At 36.0% G+C, this 19,809-nt stretch overlaps 1 protein-coding gene across 11 annotated transcripts in view; it reads left to right on the top strand.

Annotated features, from left to right (window-relative positions):
• The window catches only part of PKHD1 (PKHD1 ciliary IPT domain containing fibrocystin/polyductin), a 443,081-nt gene that overhangs the window by 289,415 nt on the left and 133,857 nt on the right, over positions 1-19,809 (top strand). For all 11 annotated transcript variants that reach the window (XM_070778107.1, XM_070778111.1, XM_070778110.1 and 8 more), the window contains 2 exons: positions 6,162-6,275; positions 8,644-8,731. In XM_070778107.1, coding sequence (XP_070634208.1) covers positions 6,162-6,275; positions 8,644-8,731 — 202 coding nt within the window. The remainder of the gene's footprint in view (positions 1-6,161; positions 6,276-8,643; positions 8,732-19,809) is intronic.

The following is a 19,809-nucleotide window of genomic DNA, read 5'->3' as shown; positions in this document are numbered from 1 at the left end:
GCCTGTCAGAGCCAGGTCACATGATGCACTGCCTAGTCACTCAGTAATTATGGTAGGAACTGGGTTTTTAGCCTAAAAGTTGTCACATATTGTTTTGCAGAGCCCATGATGGGTATTTGTCAGCCCTGTCTCACATTTGTAGCCAGGAGCCTAAGGTCATCATTAGCACATGACTTTGATTGTCAGGAAATGAAGTACTACGTGTATGGAAGTTTCATTGCTTCCATGATTGGGACTGTCTCAATCCTAAAGAAGAAGAAAAATCCATACACAGTTTATTGCCTTCCAAACTGACAGTTGTGTAAGGCTCATTGGATGATTAAGTAATAAGAAGGAGACAAACCAGAGAAAAGTGTAGATTAAAACATATCCTCCAGCTTAAAGCCACAATACCCAATAGTCAGACTTCTTGAGTTGCCAGAGAGAATCCTCAGATGATGTTTGTTTACAAATAATATATTAAATAAAAAACCCAAGCCAAAAAAAAATATATTCTTTCAAGTTTATGATTAAAAATATAACAAATTAACTATATATTTCATATGTAAATTTAAGGGTACATAGATATCTGTTAAATAGTTTGTAACTTAACTAATATAGATCATCAGCCAACTAATCAGTTTCTGTCTACACTGATCGTTCTCTAATCAAACTACTGGTTAATAAAAAGGAAATCAAAATAATATGGCTTATAAATATTGTACTTATTTAACTACAAGGGCAAGAGCATAAAAGCTGTGTTCTTTATAGGTTCAGCAAGCACTAAACTCCATTTCTGTGAGGTCCTAAGAAGATTGGTAGCCCACAGTTAAATAGCACATATTTCAATATCAGATCAAGAATAGAATTATCTATTTTCAGATGGATATTAGTTCTCTGACAAACATCACATTTTTCTTAAATGTATAGGTTTTAAAGCACGATCTATCTTGGGTTTGTCTCTACTAGACTGACTTAACAGTAACCATTTTGGTAAATAAACCTTAAAAATATGCATTTTTTGTATGTCAGTTATACTTCATTAAAGCTTTAAAACATTTAATGGTTTAGAGAAGCAGAAAAACAAACGTAATTTTGACCAATTTTCATTCTTTTGATGAATAAGTACTTATTGACGAGTATCCTTGAAATAAAATCACTTACTGTGTTTAGAATATGACATGTGTATAAAATATAACACATGTACAGACAAGTTCATAAAATAAAGAGCACATAAACAGGAATCCATGCTGCTGCTGCTAAGTCACTTCAGTCGCGTCCGACTCTGTGCGACCCCATAGATGGCAGCCCACCAGGCCCCACCGTCCCTGGGATTCTCCAGGCAAGAACACTGGAGTGGGTTGCCATTTCCTCCTCCAATGCATGAAAGTGAAAACTGAAAGTGAAGTCACCCAGTCGTGTCCAACTCTTAGCGACCCCATGGACTGCAGCCTACCAGGCTCCTCCATCCATGGGATTCTCCAGGCAAGAGGACTGGAGTGGGATGCCATTGCCTTCTCCATGCTAGTGGGAATGTAATGGGATCTCATGATTGTGTTAATTTGTGTATCTCTAATGTGATTTGAGCACTTTTGAAATTTTTCTTGTCTATTTGGTATCTTTTTTTTTGAAGTAGCTACTCTCTTGCCCCCTTTTAAATGATGAATTATCTTTTTTATATTGATTTGTTGAAGTCACTTACATATTTTGGAAAGTACCTTTTGTTAGTTATATGTGTTGCAAATACCTTTGCCTAATCTGTGGCTTGCTTTTTCAGTCTTCTAATGGTGTTTCTAGATAACTGGAAAACCTTTATTTTAATATAATTCATTTTATAGATCTTTCCCTAGATGAACTGTATATTTTCACTGAAATATGGTAAGCAAACATATGCTGTATGGTTTTAATCCTTTTAAATTTGCTAAATTTGCTTTAGGGTCATCATATGATCCATATTTGTGAATGTTTTATTCAAGCTTGAAAAGAATATATTTTCTTTATGAGTCTATTTCCCATCTACACCTATTATTTGTTAATTGTATTAGTCAAACTGTTACATCCTTATTATTTCCTTGTTTATTTTTTGAGCAGTTGTGTTTAATTTGACACTGTTATTTTAGGTATATCTACTTTTCCTTATACTTCTTTAATTTTTGCTTTATTTACTCTGAAGCTATGATGCTAGGCACATACATAGTATTCTTATGGGTGAAATGAGTCTTTTTTACTGTGGAGTATCTGATTGTTTTCTGCAAGAGGACTGGTTAAAATTACCTAGTTCACTGTTTGGGGGACAAACTATAAGTGAACTCTGCTAGAAAGACACAGCCTTTTCTCTCCGGGAGTGTACTGTAAAGAGTAGGAAGCCTAACAGAAGGCATTTAGAATACAGTTTTGAAGCATTGAGGGAAAACACGGGATGTGTGGTAGCCCACAGAAGGCCCCTTAACACAGATGTAGTTGACAGGAAGGATCGTAGAGAAGGTTGCCTCTGAGCTTGGTTTGGTCTTGTTTGGGGACTTGGTTAAGGTGGCTCAGCTCTTTAGCGTGGCAAGGAAACTGACAGGCAGGGGAAGGGAGTAGTTCTGAAGGCATAAATTTGTTTCCAATCATTTGCTATTTCAAAGCATTTTCCAATGTTCGCAATTATAAATAGATAACACTGCAGAGGAGAACTTTGGGCCTTGACCTTTGCCTGTGTTCCATACTATTTCTTTAGGACAAGTTCCTCAAAGGAGACTTACTGCAACAAGGGGCCTGGACCTTTTTATGCACACAAGGGGACATCTAGTTCAAGGTCATAGGAGGCTTTTAGAAATAAACTACAGTGAAGCCAAGTTTTGAGGGGTGATTAGGAACAGGACAGGATGAGGCAGGCATATAAAAGCCTGGGGAATCTCACGGACACATAGGAGGGTAGAGGGAGCAGAAAGTAAGTAGTTCAGTGTATGTTGGCTTAGTTACCAGGTATGGAGAGTCATGCTCAAAGGGTGGACTTTACGTGTAAACTAGGTTTGTAATTGATTCTACCAAAGAGTTAATAAAATCATATAAGGCCCTTTTCCCTTTTTCTTACCTTTGAAGTTCATGGAATCCATTTGTACCATATTCCTCAAATCATAATAACAGTTATCTTTTATATACCAGAACTTACTTTCCTTCCATCTCCCCAGGTGATTTTAGCATCTGGAACGTATTCTGTTTCCCCTCCATTGCCCACCATCATCCTAAATTGTGACAACTTCTCTTTACTTCTTTCCTGTTCCTCTGTGGCCACGTGTTCACTGATGGGACTTTTCAGCCTAAGCCCAGCTCCCCCGCTCTTTAGCTGTGTCATTTCTTAAATGCTCCTTAACCTCTCTTTGTTGCCATCTCCTCATGAGAACCTTAGCGATATCCATCACTGGGTTGTGAGAATTCAGTGAAATCATGTATGCAAAAACACCTGGCTTGTCTCTGTAGCATGGCAACAACAATTTCCCCTCCTTTGTGAGTATCTGCATCCATCAAGCCTGAAAATGCCTTTTGTTACAGTTTAGAGCATCTCTAAGCAGCTTTAGAGAGGAAAATCGGAGGATTGTATGATTCCTAGATCCTTCTCTTAACTATGGTTCCTCTCAATTAGGGACAAAGCCCAGGCTGGTGAGGGCGCTTCACCTTTCTTTTGCTGGATTTGAGCATTCAGTGAGGAGTTTGAACTTTAAGGCTTCTCATTGAACAGCTTCTACACATTCGAGAGACACTGTTTTCATGTTAACATAGCATGTCTTTCCTTCTCTTAGGTCATTCTTGCCTTCTTTCTGCTTGGTCCCTTGGTCTCCTTGTTTCCCTTCCCCCACATCACAGTGAAGAATCCAAACTCTGGCCATTTCAGATACCCAAAGATCACGGCAGGCTGACTAATTTTGCCCAGACTTTCTGTGAAGGCTCCGCATGTGCTGCTGTTTTGGGTTGCATAATTGATTTAATCTCTGATTTTAGAGGAACGTTGAACTCTTTTCGTGGGACTCTGCATACATTTCTCTAGGGCAAAAGCTGTCCTACTTTTTTTTTTTTTCTCTCTGGTATCTGTTTAGTGCTAGGCCATTTTCCCCCCAAGAATCTAAACTACCCTCCGTGAAATAAATGAAATCACAGTTGGAAAACAGCTTACTGGACAGACTTCAAACCGCCAGATAAGAGCTACACCGCACACATTTTCTGAACATTCTCCTCCTCCCCAGCATCCCTTCTTTCTGCTCTAGCACGTCTTTGTTTTGGCTAAGAGGATATATTAGCCACTCAGCTGAGTACCTAGGTGGAGCCACCAAGTACCATCTTATTGAGAAAACAGGCTGTGGGGTCTAATTCTTGCATGCCCATTGGCCTACTGTTTGACTCCAGGAAAATTTACTTATCTCTCTGAGTCTTACTTTGAACACTCGTTTGTAGACCGATGGCTATGAAGCCTGGACTATAGAGGTAGGTATGCAGCAAGCTCGCAACTCACACTGAGCTTTTGGCTACCCAGGTATACATGGGGTGCCAACTGGGGAACATGATTTTATGCCCCTGAAAGACCACTTAGCCAAAAGAACAACCAGGAAATTTTAAGTTTCCATTTACTTCTTATCATATTTGGCAGCCTCATTCTGGGTTATGTTTTCAGGCATTTCAAAGTGGAAAGACATGTTTGATAGCAGATGTGTTTTGTCTGCTTCTCTTATCCAGTTTGGAGATAATCTTCTCATTAGTTGCTTCTTTAAAAATCTAATAAGTGTACTAAGTTGTTTTAGTCATGTCTGACTCTTTGCGACCTTATGGACTGTAGCCTGCCAGGCTCCTCTGTCTATGGGATTTTCCAGGCAAGAATACCATTTCCTTCTCCAGAGGATCTTCCAGACCCAGGGATCAAACCCGCATTTCTTACTTGTGCACTGGCATTGGTAGGCAGGCTCTTTACCACTAGTGCTACCTGGGCTTTGTAATATTTCATATCCTCTAAGATATATTCCAGGACTTCCCTGGTGGCTCAGATGGTAAAGCATCTGTCTACAATGCGGGAGACCCGGGTTCGATCTCTGGGTTGGGAAGATCCCCTGGAGAAGGAAATGGCAATCCACTCTAGTACTATTGCCTGCAAAATCCCATGGACAGAGGAGCCTGGTAGGCTACAGTCCACGGGGTCGCAAAGAGTCAGACACGACTGAGCGATATATTCCTGAAGATATATTCCTGAAGAAAATAATCTTTGATAGGTTCATACTCAGAAACACAGTTTCAGTAATTTCCCCAAACAATTCTATTTCTGTGAAAGTGACCAAACTCTGCAGTTTACATCAACAACTGCTCATTGAACATCACAGCCTGAAGATTGTGTCCTTATGCTGTTAAAAGAGTTTAGGCTTAGATAATAACCTATTATTTGTTTCATAAAACACAGCACAAACAGATCATTGTTCAAATTCAGACCATTACTTACTAGTTGGATAAATTTGGATGAATTCCTTAGCCCCTGTTCCTCGTTCTGTATGAGTATTTAACACTGAGATGAGAATCTTACTTCTCTGGTGTGTTGTGAAGATTAATTGTTAAAATACATGCAAAGCAATGTGGGGATCCAGCCATAGACAGTGTATGTCAGGTTTTGCTGGAATAATGCTGGGTAACAAAGAATCCCCAAGTTTCAGTGGCTCTCAACAACAAATATTGATGCCAGACTCGGTTTGACTTGGTTCCAGCTAAGGGGTTTTGTTTGGGTCTGCTGCATATGTTTCTTCATCCAGACCCTGGGGGCTATTTAAGGAATTCTCCTTGCATGGCAGGAAATGTTATTATAAAAGATCAGATGAAACTTGTCCAGCATTTTAAAGCATCAACTCAGAACTGGCATTACTGTCACTTCTACCCAAATTTCATTGGCCGAAACAAATCATGTGACCAGGCTCACTGTTAATAGGTCAGGAAAGTACACTCTGCCTTAAAAAGAGTAAATATTTGCTGAGCAGTAATCCAGTCTCCCTCAGACAAGTTTGCTGCATCTTATTTCTCCACCTTTTCTTATTTCATCTGTGCAACATTGGCTGTTTTCCACCTGCTCTATTTTATAGCATCTATTTTGCACCCTCAAAATTACATCACAACTTCCTTCTATCTCCTTAACTTCAAATAAATTTACATTATATATTTTTCTTTTTAAACAGGTACTTCAGAAAATCCCTTAGAAAAAGAAAAAAAGCTTCTAATTCTCCTTAGAGCTTCAGAGGGAGTCTTTTGTGACCGTTTCAGTGGAATTCATATTGATCCAGGAACAATTGGTAAGAGTATAATGCCATTCTTATTAAAAATGAAATATATGTATTTCTGATAGGGAAGTATCATTCATAGAACACCTGCCAAATTCCAGGCACTCTTCCAGAGAATTTATATTTATGATTTCATTTAATGGCTCTCTGGTAAGGAGTATCCATTCTAGAGATGTCAAAACTAAGACTCAGAAATGATAAACAATATGCTGAAACCCATGGAGTGTTATGCTGTTAGAACCTTAGATTTTTATCCAGACTGGTCAGACACCAAAGGCTGGACAGTCTGTGTAGTTATTCATAATATTTTTAACTGCTAGATCTAAAGATTATTAAGAAACATTTACTGTTGACAGTTTCTTATTTGAAACTGCCATAGTACCAAGTCCTATTTTAAAATTCATCTACAGAAGAACAAAGAAACTGGGACTGAGCTTGTGTAAGTATAACGTAAGGGCCACACAATAAAGTAGTTTTAAGGGAAAAGTATAGGAGACCTTTTATAGATTTCTGGTATTTTCTTATTTTCTCTGTATGGCAATTCCAATTTTATAAGATCTCAGTCACTCAGTAAAATGGAAATAATCATTGTAGGATAGTATGAAGTTTGATAACCTAGTTTCATAAAGTATAGCCCTTGCCATATAATACTTTGAGAGTGCTTTATTGCTTCCAAATGATTTTTCATAGGTGCTATTTATCTTTTTATGAACATGAGGTTAAGGAATATTTTACTTTTTTCCAAGTTGACAAACTAGATGGATCATAACAGGAACACAGACTTTTTTGGTCTGGTAACCAGTATGTTCCATGGAGTGCCACCAAAGACGTGAACTGGACTTGTGTTAGGAGTATATGAGGGTGTGCGGCTTGATTCCCAATGTCAGCTGTACTGCCAAAAAAGTGTTTTTTGAAAATTTCTCTGATGCTAAATTGAAAAAGGAATGAAATGTTTGTCACCGCATGAGTAAAATTTAAAATAATCTCTTCAAGTGTTATAATCTCCTTGAAACAACTAAGAAATTGTGTCGTTTTGCAGTAAACCTTTGGTGACTGGGAATGATCAGGAAATCTTTCTGGTAAATTAAAGGAAATAAAATGGTTTATGTTAAAATCTTTGTTGTTAGAAATTCTTCTAAATTACTCCATGTCCCTCTCCTATCTAGATTTCTTAGCTAATAGTGGAAAAGATTAATTTTTTGATAATGATGATATTATATTATTGTTATGAAAGACTGATTCCACGACATGTCCTGAAAGTGGGAATATTGTTTTCATTTCCACTAATCCTTATTTTAGTTTTATTATCTTCTGACTTTTTGCTGAATTAGAGTATGGTAAAATTGTGGGTGCTGACACAAATAGTTGATTAAGTTCTAATTAATTGAGCTTTTTTAGTTCACATTGGATGAAAGCCCAAAGCATACTATTTATGCCTGACTGGTGTTTACTTCCTTTATTTATGCATTTGCTGCTAAAAATTGTGAAATCTTTGGATTTCAGTACAAGGGGTACATTTATCCAGGGGTATGAAGGCAATCAATCCATTTGGGTGCAGGAAGAAAATACTAGAACCTTCTATTCAAACATGTATAAATATATTCATTTGTATTTATGGTTATTTACCTAATAACAAATAAATATACATGTTAAGGGTGCACAGTCATAATTTTGGTGCTGCTTGATTTCATGCTCAAAACATATTTAGATGACTAAAATATGGAGAATTTTGCCTCTTGTGATTTTAAATGGCAATAAAATGTGTAAGAGGAAAGACCTGAAGGAATAAAACTGGACTTCATCAAGCATGTCCCTGGTAAGACTTTAATTTATGAGTCTGAAATAAATTATATTTTGAAACAAAGGAGTTAGAGATCTATCCTTTGATATCTGTAATGCAAAAAAAAAAAAAAAAAAAAATCTGAAGTCCAACCACTGAAAATAAAGCTCATAGCACCAAATCTTTTTCTTCAGGAAACAAAATTACCCTTTTCTTTGGAAAATCTACTGTATAACACAAAATATCAAAACCAGTTAGCTTCCAACAGAGTTGCAAATAGTTTGGAGACACTTAATGGTGGAAATATAACTAGTTAGCTTGTAGAGTGGTCTGTTTTCCAGCTCTTGGATTTCTAGATGGGATGTAGCATTCATTTCTCTATAGCTTTAAAGAGAAAAATGTTTCATAGCCATGTGAGATATAGGTGACTTGCTGAAAATAAAGCACTTAAATGTTCTTTTTATACTAAGGTGGACATCTTAACATATAGTTTCTGTATCACGTATCTTGCACAATAAGCCCTCCAATGAATTTTACTTGTGTGGTCTTAATTTTCTTGGAAGGAGTTTCCTATCAAACTGTTGCTCCTTTTATTTTCAGGAGTGTTTGGGAAAGTTCAGCTTCATAGTGCTTATCCTAAGAAATCCTGGACACGTCTTGGGGCTGACATAGCTTCAGGCAATGAGAGGTAAGGAATGAGAGTAATTTAGGGGGATATATTTTTTGGTTTAACTTGCTTCAGCTGGAGGTTTTGTTACAATAGGAAATTAAATTTTAGATTAAGAATCATAATTCAAGGTTAGATAAGTGGGAAATATTAAAGGCTACAGGGATTTAAAATATTCTCTGTAACATAATAGAAGAACAAACCAAGCAAAAGGTGGGGGAGGATATAATTTATTTAAGGAGTAAATTTTATTTATTTATTTTTATTGTTTATTTTTTAACTTTCTGTTTTGTATTGAGGTACAGTTGATTAACAATGTTGCAACAGTTTTGGGTGAGGTTCTTAGCCATATATATGCATATATCCATTCTCCCCCAAACTCCGCTCCTGTCCAGGCTGCCACATAACATTTGCAGAGTTCTATGTGCTGTACAGTAGGTCCTTGTTGATCTATTTTAAATATAGCAGTGGGTACACGTTCATCCCAAACTCCCTGACTATCCCTTTCCCCCATCCTTGCCCCTGGCAACCGTAAGTTCGTTCTCGAAGTAAGGAGTAAATTTTAGATAATACATGTTTACTGCTGTCAGTAAATCTTTAAAAAATATGAATTCTATGAGATAATAGATAAAATATGAGGTGGGACTACAATATCTGAATTGAAATAATGAGACAAAATGAGTGAGATGAAGTATATAAAGAATGTTATGGAATTTAAATTCAATGATGGAATTTAATAATACCTTGATGGCAATAAAGAATGAAATCACCGCTGCCTCCAAGTGAGTGCGTTTGTGCATGCTAAGTCGCTTCAGTTGTATCTGACTCTTTGCGACTCTATGGACTTGTAGCCGGCCAGGCTCCTCTGTCCATGGGATTCTCCAGGCAAGAATACTGGAGTGGATTGCCAAACCCTTTTCCATGAAATGAGTAGGCAACATAAAAAAGAAACTGATGGAATCTACACAAATGAAAAGATAAGATAAAGAGATAAAAATAATAAAAGAGAAGGTATTAGAGAACAGAAAATAAAAGCACATTTTGGTAATAGCTCTTTTAAATAAGAGTCCAGAATAATGACACCACAAAGAATAATTAAAACTTAACTAAAAACACATAAAAGAGTTGGAATTAGTTCCATTTCATTTGAACAACATTGAGAATCATGACTGCTCCAAATCCTCACAGCACAAGAAAAAACAGTGAAAAAAGTAAGAGAAAAACAAAAGAAGACATAAAGCTTGATAACATTAGAATTCTCTACACCATTAAATGTCAGAAGATAGTAGTGCAAGAATCTACACATGTGTAGGGAAAATGATTCTAGGCAAAGGTTTGGCTTATAAACATAGACCCTGCTAAAATGCTGTTCGCATATGAAAGCAAAATATACCTTCCACTTTCCAAGAACTGAAAAAAATTAAAAACTGTGTTCTAATAAAGAGATTAAACTGAATCTAAAATTTAAGAGTGCAAATAAAATCCAGAAATTGTAAAAAGGTTAATAAGAATAGGCATAGTAAGGAAAGTTTTACACTAGATAACATAATATAGAAATGTAAATCTCTAAAAAACATGATAGGAAATTACCAGTAACAGAAATAGTAATGAAAGTACAGATATGAGTATAGATATAGTAAGGTAAGTTTTATATCAGATAGTGTAATATCTTATATATGAAATATATAAAGTAAATCTCTAAAAAAAGAAAGGAAATTACCAGAAACAGAAATAGTAATGAAAGTATAGATATGAGCATAGATACAGTAAGGAAAGTTTTATATCAGATAGCGTAATATCTTATATATGAAATATATAAAGTAAATCTCTAAAAAAAGAAAGGAAATTAATAGAAACAAAAATAATAATGAAAGTAATGAAGTTTGCTTACCTTTTTCAGTTTAAACCTTTAAATTAGATTAAAATTATAAAGAAAAAATGAAGAAATATGACTAGTAAAAATTTAATTGGTATATATAAAATATATATTTGTTTACCCCAATATAATTATAATTAAAAAGTTTAATAAATTTTAATAAATTATATACAACATAATCACAGTAAAATAAACAGAGATTAACACAAAATTTTAGCCAACTACCTTAATCTTTTGCAAGATGTAAGAAAAAAAATGATATATCTTCTCCTAAATAACTTTTGTATCGAAGAGATCAAACTTTTATAAATAGAATACTTGGAAAATAACAGTAATAAGAATAATTGAATAAGACATGGCCATACATGTCATCACATTAAATGCTTTTATTGTTGAATAAGAAAATATAAAAATAAATGAATCAGGTCGTTAGTATTAGAAACCAGAAACAAAATAACCACAAGCCTAATGAAATCAATACATACCTGATAAAGACAGAAATTGGTAATTTACAAAGTAGGAAATTAGTAGACTTGATTTTTTTTTTTTAGAAGTACTGGTAAATCTTTAATAACTAAGCACACAAAACAAAATATAATTCAGAAATGGAGATTTAAATATAGTAGATATTGAAGAGATTAAAATTGTAATCTAAAAATATGTATATCTATAGAGTATCATTCTGAAATTAAGAAAAAATAAGTTATATATAGAAACATAAATGATCATAATTGTCTAAAGAAGACTAAAAATTGAGAGAACCAACAACAGCAAAAATCATAATGTTATCAAATATTTATTTCCAAGAATACATTTTGCTCAAATAAATTTATGGCATGTTCTACTCATTCATTCAGTCATCAAATACTTATTGTGTTGTATAATCTATTCCATAGCATAGAAAAATATATGAAGATTGCCAATTTGTTTTAGCAAGCATGTATAAAATAATTTTTAAAACAGCTGCTAAAGATAACTCAAAAAGAGAAAACTGAGGCAACATCCAAGTTGTATCCTAAATAAAACAGCAACAAATGAAATCCAGTAATTTATTGGAAAATGAGTGATTAATTCAAGCGAAGCAGGATGGTTTGAAATGAATTAATTAATATAACTTACCTAAATAAAACAATATAAAGACTAAGAATTTGTTCAGTTTGGTACAAAACAGAAATGCATTTAGTAAAATTCAGCTGGCATTCTTGGAATAAATGATAAATTAAGACTATACCGATATGTTTCTTAATGGGGTGGTTTAGTCATTAGTTGAGAATCACTGCTTTAAGTAATAATACAAAATAAATAATTAAAAATCTCTCTTATACAAGCAACTTTCTTTTCTATTGAAAAACTGACATTAAAAATCGTTGTATATTACAGCTATCATTAAAAATAGTTATCAAATTTTTAGCCAATATATTGAATCAAGTAAATACTGTAACTAAAAAAATCAGCTGTAACTACCAAGAGGAATTCAAATTATCGTGTTTTTTTTGCTGATTATATACACTTTTGTTCTAGAAAAGTAGAGAATCATCTGAAAAAACAACAGGAGCATTCAGTAAAAGCACAAATCAATAAGCTTTTAATATGTGAGCAATAAAATTTTAAATTACAGTGTACAGTGTTATTTAAAATTTCAATTGAAAATATCTATAAATAAAGAAGTGAAATTACAGGAGCCATAAAAGCAGATCTATAAAACACCAGTCAAAGGCATAAAGGAGATTGGAATAAATGATGATGCATAACATAAATGGAAAAACTCAATGTTTTAAACATGTCAGTTTGATGCAAATTTAATCACAAACCAAATAAATGCATTTTGAATCTGACTCATTAAATCTATGTCTTTTGGTACAATAAATACTTGAAGATAGCCAAACATTATCAATTATTTAATACATACACACATATGTATATATATGTATATTGCTTTCCTGGTAGCTCATTTGCTAAAAAATCCTCCTGCAATGCAGGAGACCTTGCTTTGATTCCAGGAAGACCTGCTGGAGAAGGACTAGGCTACCCACTCTAGTATTCTTGAGCTTCCCTGGTGGCTCAGCTGGTAAAGAATCTACCTGCAATGTGGGAGACCTTGGTTTGATCCCTGGGTTGGGATCCCTTGGTGAAGGGATCTTTCATATATATATATATGTATAAAGGTGTGTGTGTATATATATATGTATGTATGTATATATGTATGTATATATATGTATATATATATATACACACACACACCTTTAATGTGAATAATTATTGTTATTGGCACCAGAACAGGAGAGACTACATAGCAATAGACCCAGGTATGTATCATTATTTAGAATTGGAATAAATTAGCATATATATATATGCTATATATATATATATATAGCATATATAAATTAGCTATATATATTAGCTATATATTATATATAATATATATTATATATAATTATAATATCAATTATATATTATATATAATTATAATATCAATTATATATTATATATAATTATAATATATTATAATAAATAATAAATAATATATTATATATAAATTATCATATAAAATTAGCATATATTAGCATATATTAGAATATATCAGAATAAATTAGCATGTATAATGTGAATATATGTATATATATGTATGTATGTATATATATATGTATGTATATATATGTATATATATATATATACACACACACACACCTTTAATGTGAATAATTATTGTTATTGGCACCAGAACAGGAGAGACTACATAGCAATAGACCCAGGTACGTATCATTATTTAGAATTGGAATAAATTAGCATTTCAATTTTAAGGGCTTCACATTTAGTTGAAAATTTGTGCTGGAATAATTGGTCAATGCTTTGGAAAAATATAAAATTAGATTCTCACTTTATCCTTTACTGTAAATTATCAGTTCAGTTCAGTTCAGTTGCTCAGTCATGTCCAACTCTTTGTGACCCCATGGACTGCAGCATGCCAGGCTTCCTTGTCCATCATCAAGTCCCAGAGCTTGCTCAAACTCATGTCCACCGAGGCAGTGATGCCATTCAACCATCTCATCCTCTGTCATCCCCTTCTCCTCCTAACTTCAATGTTTCCCACCATCAGGGTCTTTTCCAATGAGTCAGTTCTTAGCATCAGATGGCCAAAGTATTGAAGCTTCAGCTTCAGCATCATTCTGGACAGATTTCCTTTAGGATTGACTGGTTTGATCTCCTTGCAATCCAAAGGACACAGTTCAAAAACATCAGTTCTTTGGTGCTCAGCTTTCTTTGTAGTCCAACTCTCACATCCATACATGACTACTGGAAAAACCATAGATTTGACTATACAGAACTTTATTGGCAAAGTAATGTCTCTGCTTTTTAATACGCTGTCTAGGTTTGTCATAGCTTTCCTTCCAAGGAGCAAGTGTACTGTAAATTATAGAGGAATTTAAAATGACTAAATGTTATAAAGCAAAACCATAAAATTATCTGAAGAACATTTAAGTAAATATTATATAATTTTGAACTAGGAAACACTTGTGGGATCATAACAAGAATTACAACAAACATAACAGCAAGAAATAATAGATTTGAAAACATTAAAAAGACCAGTATTTTTACATGTCAGTTACAAATTAAAATGGCAATTGACAAAGGAGAAAATATTTGCAATATACAATAGTACATATGGAGGGTTAATATTTTTGTATGTAAAGCACTCTTAAGAATAAAAAGAAAACAATATGAATACCAGAAGATCAATTGCTAAACAGTTGAATGAATTGCATGAATCACAAAAGAAGACATGCATATGACTAACAAACATATGGAAAAATGTTCTGTACTAGAACTGAAATAAATATTAAGCAAACGAAAATTAAATACCGTTTTAAAATTTCACATTGGCAAAAGTGAAAAAGAATGAATTCCAGGTGACAAAAAGGAAGAGATACAAGCAGTGGGGATGGGGGAGAAAAATTACATATTAGCCTACTTTTGTAACTAAAAATAATATTTAAGTATGGATATATGTAAATAAAGAAATGTCTGAAAGACATATAGCACAGCAAGGAAACTGTTGATGAATTGATAGATAGCTGCTGCTTTGGTGTGTTTTTCTCTAAGTACAGAATATCTTAATAGAAAGTTGTTATTTTTGTAGTTATACTAACATTGTTATATATTTCAATACAATTTTTGTGAATTCTTACCATATGTCAGACATTGAACAGTGGCCTGAATATACAATTACCAGTGAAAATTGACATGATCTCTGCCCTCAGACATTAATCAAACAAATAAAGAGTAATGTAAAATTACATCTGTGATAGAGGCTATGAAGGAAGGTGGTATAGAATTCTGAAAACATGAGAACTTGAGGCAATGATTGAGGTTAGAGAAGGCTTCCCTGAAGAGTGATTTCAAAGGTGGGGACTGAAAGATGAGTGGGCATTCACTAAGCAAAGTGGGACAGGGTGTGTGTGAAGAGTACTGTAGCCAGAGCAGACAGCGCTTAGTCATTCAATAAAGAGCTGATGAGCATTTACTATGTGCCAGGTGTGGCTATAACCACTGCACATTTAGAGGCAAATTTGAAGAAATGGCTGTCATCTGGGAGTCTACATCTTAGTGGAGGGAGATAGACAATAAACAAGCAAATAAAAAAATATGAAGGACATAGTTACATAGTTATAGATTATAAAATGTGCTGCTGCTGCTGCGAAGTCGCTTCAGTCATGTCCGACTCTGTGCGACCCCATAGACATAGACATATAGACCCCATAGAGCCTACCAGGCTCCCCTGTCCCTGGGATTCTCCAGGCAAGGACAGTGAAGTGGGTTGCCATTTCCTTCTCCAATGCATGAAAGTGAAAAGTGAAAGTGAAGTCGCTCAGTCGTGTCCGACTCTTAGTGACCCCATAGACATAGACATATAGACCCCATAGAGCCTACCAGGCTCCCCTGTCCCTGGGATTCTCCAGGCAAGGACAGTGAAGTGGGTTGCCATTTCCTTCTCCAATGCATGAAAGTGAAAAGTGAAAGTGAAGTCGCTTCAGTCATGTCCGACTCTGTGCGACCCCATAGACATAGACATATAGACCCCATAGAGCCTACCAGGCTCCCCTGTCCCTGGGATTCTCCAGGCAAGGACAGTGAAGTGGGTTGCCATTTCCTTCTCCAATGCATGAAAGTGAAAAGTGAAAGGGAAGTCTCTCAGTCGTGTCCGACTCTTAGTGACCCCATGGACTGCAGCCTACCAGGCTAGTAAGGAAATAAACTGGGTGGTATGATCCAAGATAGCTGGGGGATATGAGGTGTATCCTTTTACACTGAGTGGACAGGGAGGATCTTTCTAGAGAAGGGAAATGACAGAAGCCAAGTCACATGGTACCTTGTTTACATGTGAGAGATCAAAGGGAAAGTTACAGAGCGTTTTCTACAGAGGAATTGATGGAATCTGATTTAGGTTTTGAAATTGCTTAGACTTTCCTGGTGGCTCAGTGGTAAAGAATCTGCCTGCAATGCAGGAGACACGGGGTTCTATCCCTGGGTCAGGAAGATCCCCTGGAGAAGGAAATGGCAACCCACTCCAGTATTCTTGCCAGGATAATCCCATGGACAGAGGAGCCTGGTGGGCTACATTCCATAGGGTCGCAAAAGAGTCAGGCACTACTTAGCACTACTTAACTACTAAACAGCAACAACTGGTGCTATGAAATTGATGTATCATGAAGACAAGAACAGAAGCTGGGGTATCTGGAGGTCAGCTGAGGTAAAAAACATGGTGGCTGGGACTGGGGAGGAGGCAGCGGAGATGGAGAGAAGAAATGATGCTGTCTGATTGCTGATGAATTGAATATTGAGATGGGGGAGTCCTTCTGGTTTTTTGATTGATCAACCTGGTGGGTGGTGGAAGAATGCACTGAGATGGGGAGATTCGGAGAGGAACAGACTTGTCAGGACAGACGATGGCAGGGATGTGCTAAGTTGGAGACACCAAGTCGAGATGTGAAGAAGGCAGTTTAATACAGAACATAGGGCTCAGTGAGACCATGACAGTGAGGCATCCTGTTGATGAAGTAGATGGTGTCACTGATCTAGAAGCGTATCAACCAGGAGAGGAGAAAACTGGAGGCTGGACATGAGACTGAGGCCAGTCTAATTTTTAAGAAGTTGATAGAGGAGGAGTTAGTGCAGGTGATTGAGGCAAAGAGACCCAAGAGGTGAGTCTGTGCTGGGAAGAAGAATGGAGAACATGAGGGACCTGAATGCCAGGACGGTTGATGAGGAGAGAACAGACCAAGCCATGATGACAGGGCTTCAAGGGTTAGTTACAAGGCAGGGCTATATTCACTGATGTTATCAAGAATTTCAGTGTTTAGCCTCCTAATAGCATCGTGCAACTATTTTGGGCTTTGAAGGGGATTGTATGGGTGGGAGGTAGCACCAATACTCACATTTTTATGTCTAAAAAAATCATTCTAGGTACAACACAGACAACAGGAGGGGCCAAAAACAGATCTAGGGACGCTACTTAGGAGGTGCAAGTGAGAGGCAGTGTAACTTCTAGTGGAGAGAAGTGTGTAGATGTATAGACAGGAGACAAAATCTCTAGGATTGTTACCACAAGAGTGTGGGGTCCAGCTGCTCGCTGCTCAAAAGTCAATAAACAGGCCAAGCTGATGGAAAGCAAGGTTTCCTTTATTTCAGATGCTGGCAACAGGGTGTGGGGAGGGTGGTGGACATCTGTCTAAAGGTTGACTCTTCCTCCCTTACAAGCAGGGGGTGAAAGCTTTTATAGGCAGAGTGTATGTGTGTGAGGAGGGAGGAGGCGCTGCATGCAGAAACAGCATAGTCATCTCTACCGGTCATTTGCAAATTGGTCATCAGTGGTCTCACCAGTATCATCTTGGTTGTTTTAAGTTCAGTTCAGTTCATTTACTCAGTTGTGTACAACTCTTTGCGACCCCATGGACTGCAACATGCCAGGCCTCCTTGTCTATCACCAACTCCGAGAGCTTGCTCAAACTCATGTCTATTGAGTCAATGATGCCATCCAAACATCTCATCCTCTGTCATCCCCTTCTCCTCCTGCCTTCAATATTTCCCAGCATCAGGGTCTTTTCCAATGAGTCAGTTCTTTGCATCAAGTGGCTAAAGTATTGGAGTTTCAGCTTCAGCATCAGTCCTTTCAATGAATATTCAGGGTTGATTTCCTTTAAGATTGACTGGTTTGATATCCTTGCAGTCCAAGGGACTCTCAAGAGTCTTCTCCAACACCATAGTTCAAAAGCATCAATTCTTTGGTGCTCAGCTTTCTTCATAGTCCAACTCTCACATCCATACATGACTACTGGAAAAACCATAGCTTTGACTATATAGAATTTTGTTGGCAAAGTAATGTGTCTGCTTTTTAATATGCCGTCTAGGTTGGTCATAGCTTTTCTTTCAAGGAACAAGCGTCTTTTAATTTCATGGCTTCCATCACCATCTGCAGTGATTTTGGACTCAAGAAAATAAAGTCTGTCACTGTTTCCATTGTTTCCCTATCAATTTGCCATGAAGTGATGGGACCAGATGCCATGATCTTAGTTTTCTGAATGTTGAGTTTTAAGGTAACTTTTTCACTCTCCTCTTTCACTTTCATCAAGAGGCTCTTTAGTTCCTCCTCACTTTCTGCCATAAGGATGGTGCCATCTGCAGGTCTGAGGTTATTGATATTTCTCCTGGCAATCTTGATTCCAGCTTGTGCTCCATCCAGCCCGGCATTTCACATGATGTACTCCGCATATAAGTTAAATAAGCAGGGTGACAATATACAGCCTCGACATACTCCTTTCCCAGTTTGGAACCAGTCCGTTGTTCCATCTCCTGTTGGTTTTTTAGTTAAACTAAGTTCCATTTGTTCCCATTTCTTTGAGGCCAGTTCTCAGAATTGTGGCAGCTCATGTTCTGGGTAGTCTGGTCATCATGTAGTTAACTTCTTCCACCTAGTGTTTTAGTATCTATAAGACAGCACACAGGATATGGCTTAGAATATTATCTATAAGCCTTTGAGAAAGAATGAAAAGGTCCTTGACTATGATTAATGGTTATATTATTATTATTTAGTCTCCTTATTGTTTTTCTTTGTTTCCACATTTTTTACTTCTCTGATTGATCTTATTTGACTAGAGTTTTCCCAGACAAAAGGCAGGCAGAGGATATGGTGGGAGGGAGTGGGCAAGGACTGTAGGATCCTCTCCATCTCAGGATGAACTGGGCGTGAGGTGCTTTCCTGGTTCTGGTTTGTGTAAATGGGTGGCAGCACCATTCACTAGTGGAGGACTAAATTTGTTGGAAAAGACGAGTTCAGATTTGGTCATGTTGAGTTTGAAGTGCTTTTCTGATGCTCAGAAGAATTTGTCAGGGAGGCATTTCTAACAGGAATCAATAAGAATCTTTAATTGTTATCAGGTTAGCAAGTTGGAATTTGGCAGGAGCCATATGAATGGATTTTCTTATAAGAATGTGTTAAAAACCTCATTCAGAATCAAGTTATAGGCTATTCTGAAAGAAACTCAATTTTATTAATTAAAACTATCAATAGTAATTAACTAGCTGCCACTTACTGAGTTCTTATCATCTAGGCTCATTCTGTGTCAGACATCTACCAAGCATCGTACATACATTATCTAACTTAAATTTCTCAGTGCTACAAGTTAGATGTTACTATCTGCACTTTATAGATATAAAAACTGAGGCTGGAGAAGGTAAGTAAAATTTCCAAAGTCAGAAAGCTATAGTTTCTGAGGTTGGATTTTTACCATAGCTTGTCTGATTCCACTTTTTGTGTTCTACATACTACAAATATTAAAAATACAATCATATTAAAAACAAAATTATTTAGTATCAGTCCTGAGGAGGCGTACTTTAATACATTTATATATAATGATATATGGTTATCATAGTGCATTCATTTTATGGATTTCTTTTTTTAACCTTTTATGTGAAATAATTTAAGATTCACAAGAAGTTGCAAAAATAATAGAATTCCCATGTACCCTTGATTCAGCTTTCCTTGATGATATCTTACATAACCACAGACTATACAATTCAACAAGTTGATATTAGTACAGTATTAACTGAACTACAGATCTCAATCAACCTGTTTCTTTAAACACTGATCTACAATCTTCCTTCTATTCAGATCAGATCAGATCAGTCACTCAGTCATGTCTGACTCTTTGCGAACCCATGAATCGCA

The sequence above is a fragment of the Bos indicus genome, chromosome 23, assembly GCF_029378745.1.
Source record: "Bos indicus isolate NIAB-ARS_2022 breed Sahiwal x Tharparkar chromosome 23, NIAB-ARS_B.indTharparkar_mat_pri_1.0, whole genome shotgun sequence".
Taxonomy (NCBI): Eukaryota; Metazoa; Chordata; class Mammalia; order Artiodactyla; family Bovidae; genus Bos; species Bos indicus.
This window is presented reverse-complemented; position numbering and strand designations above follow the sequence as displayed.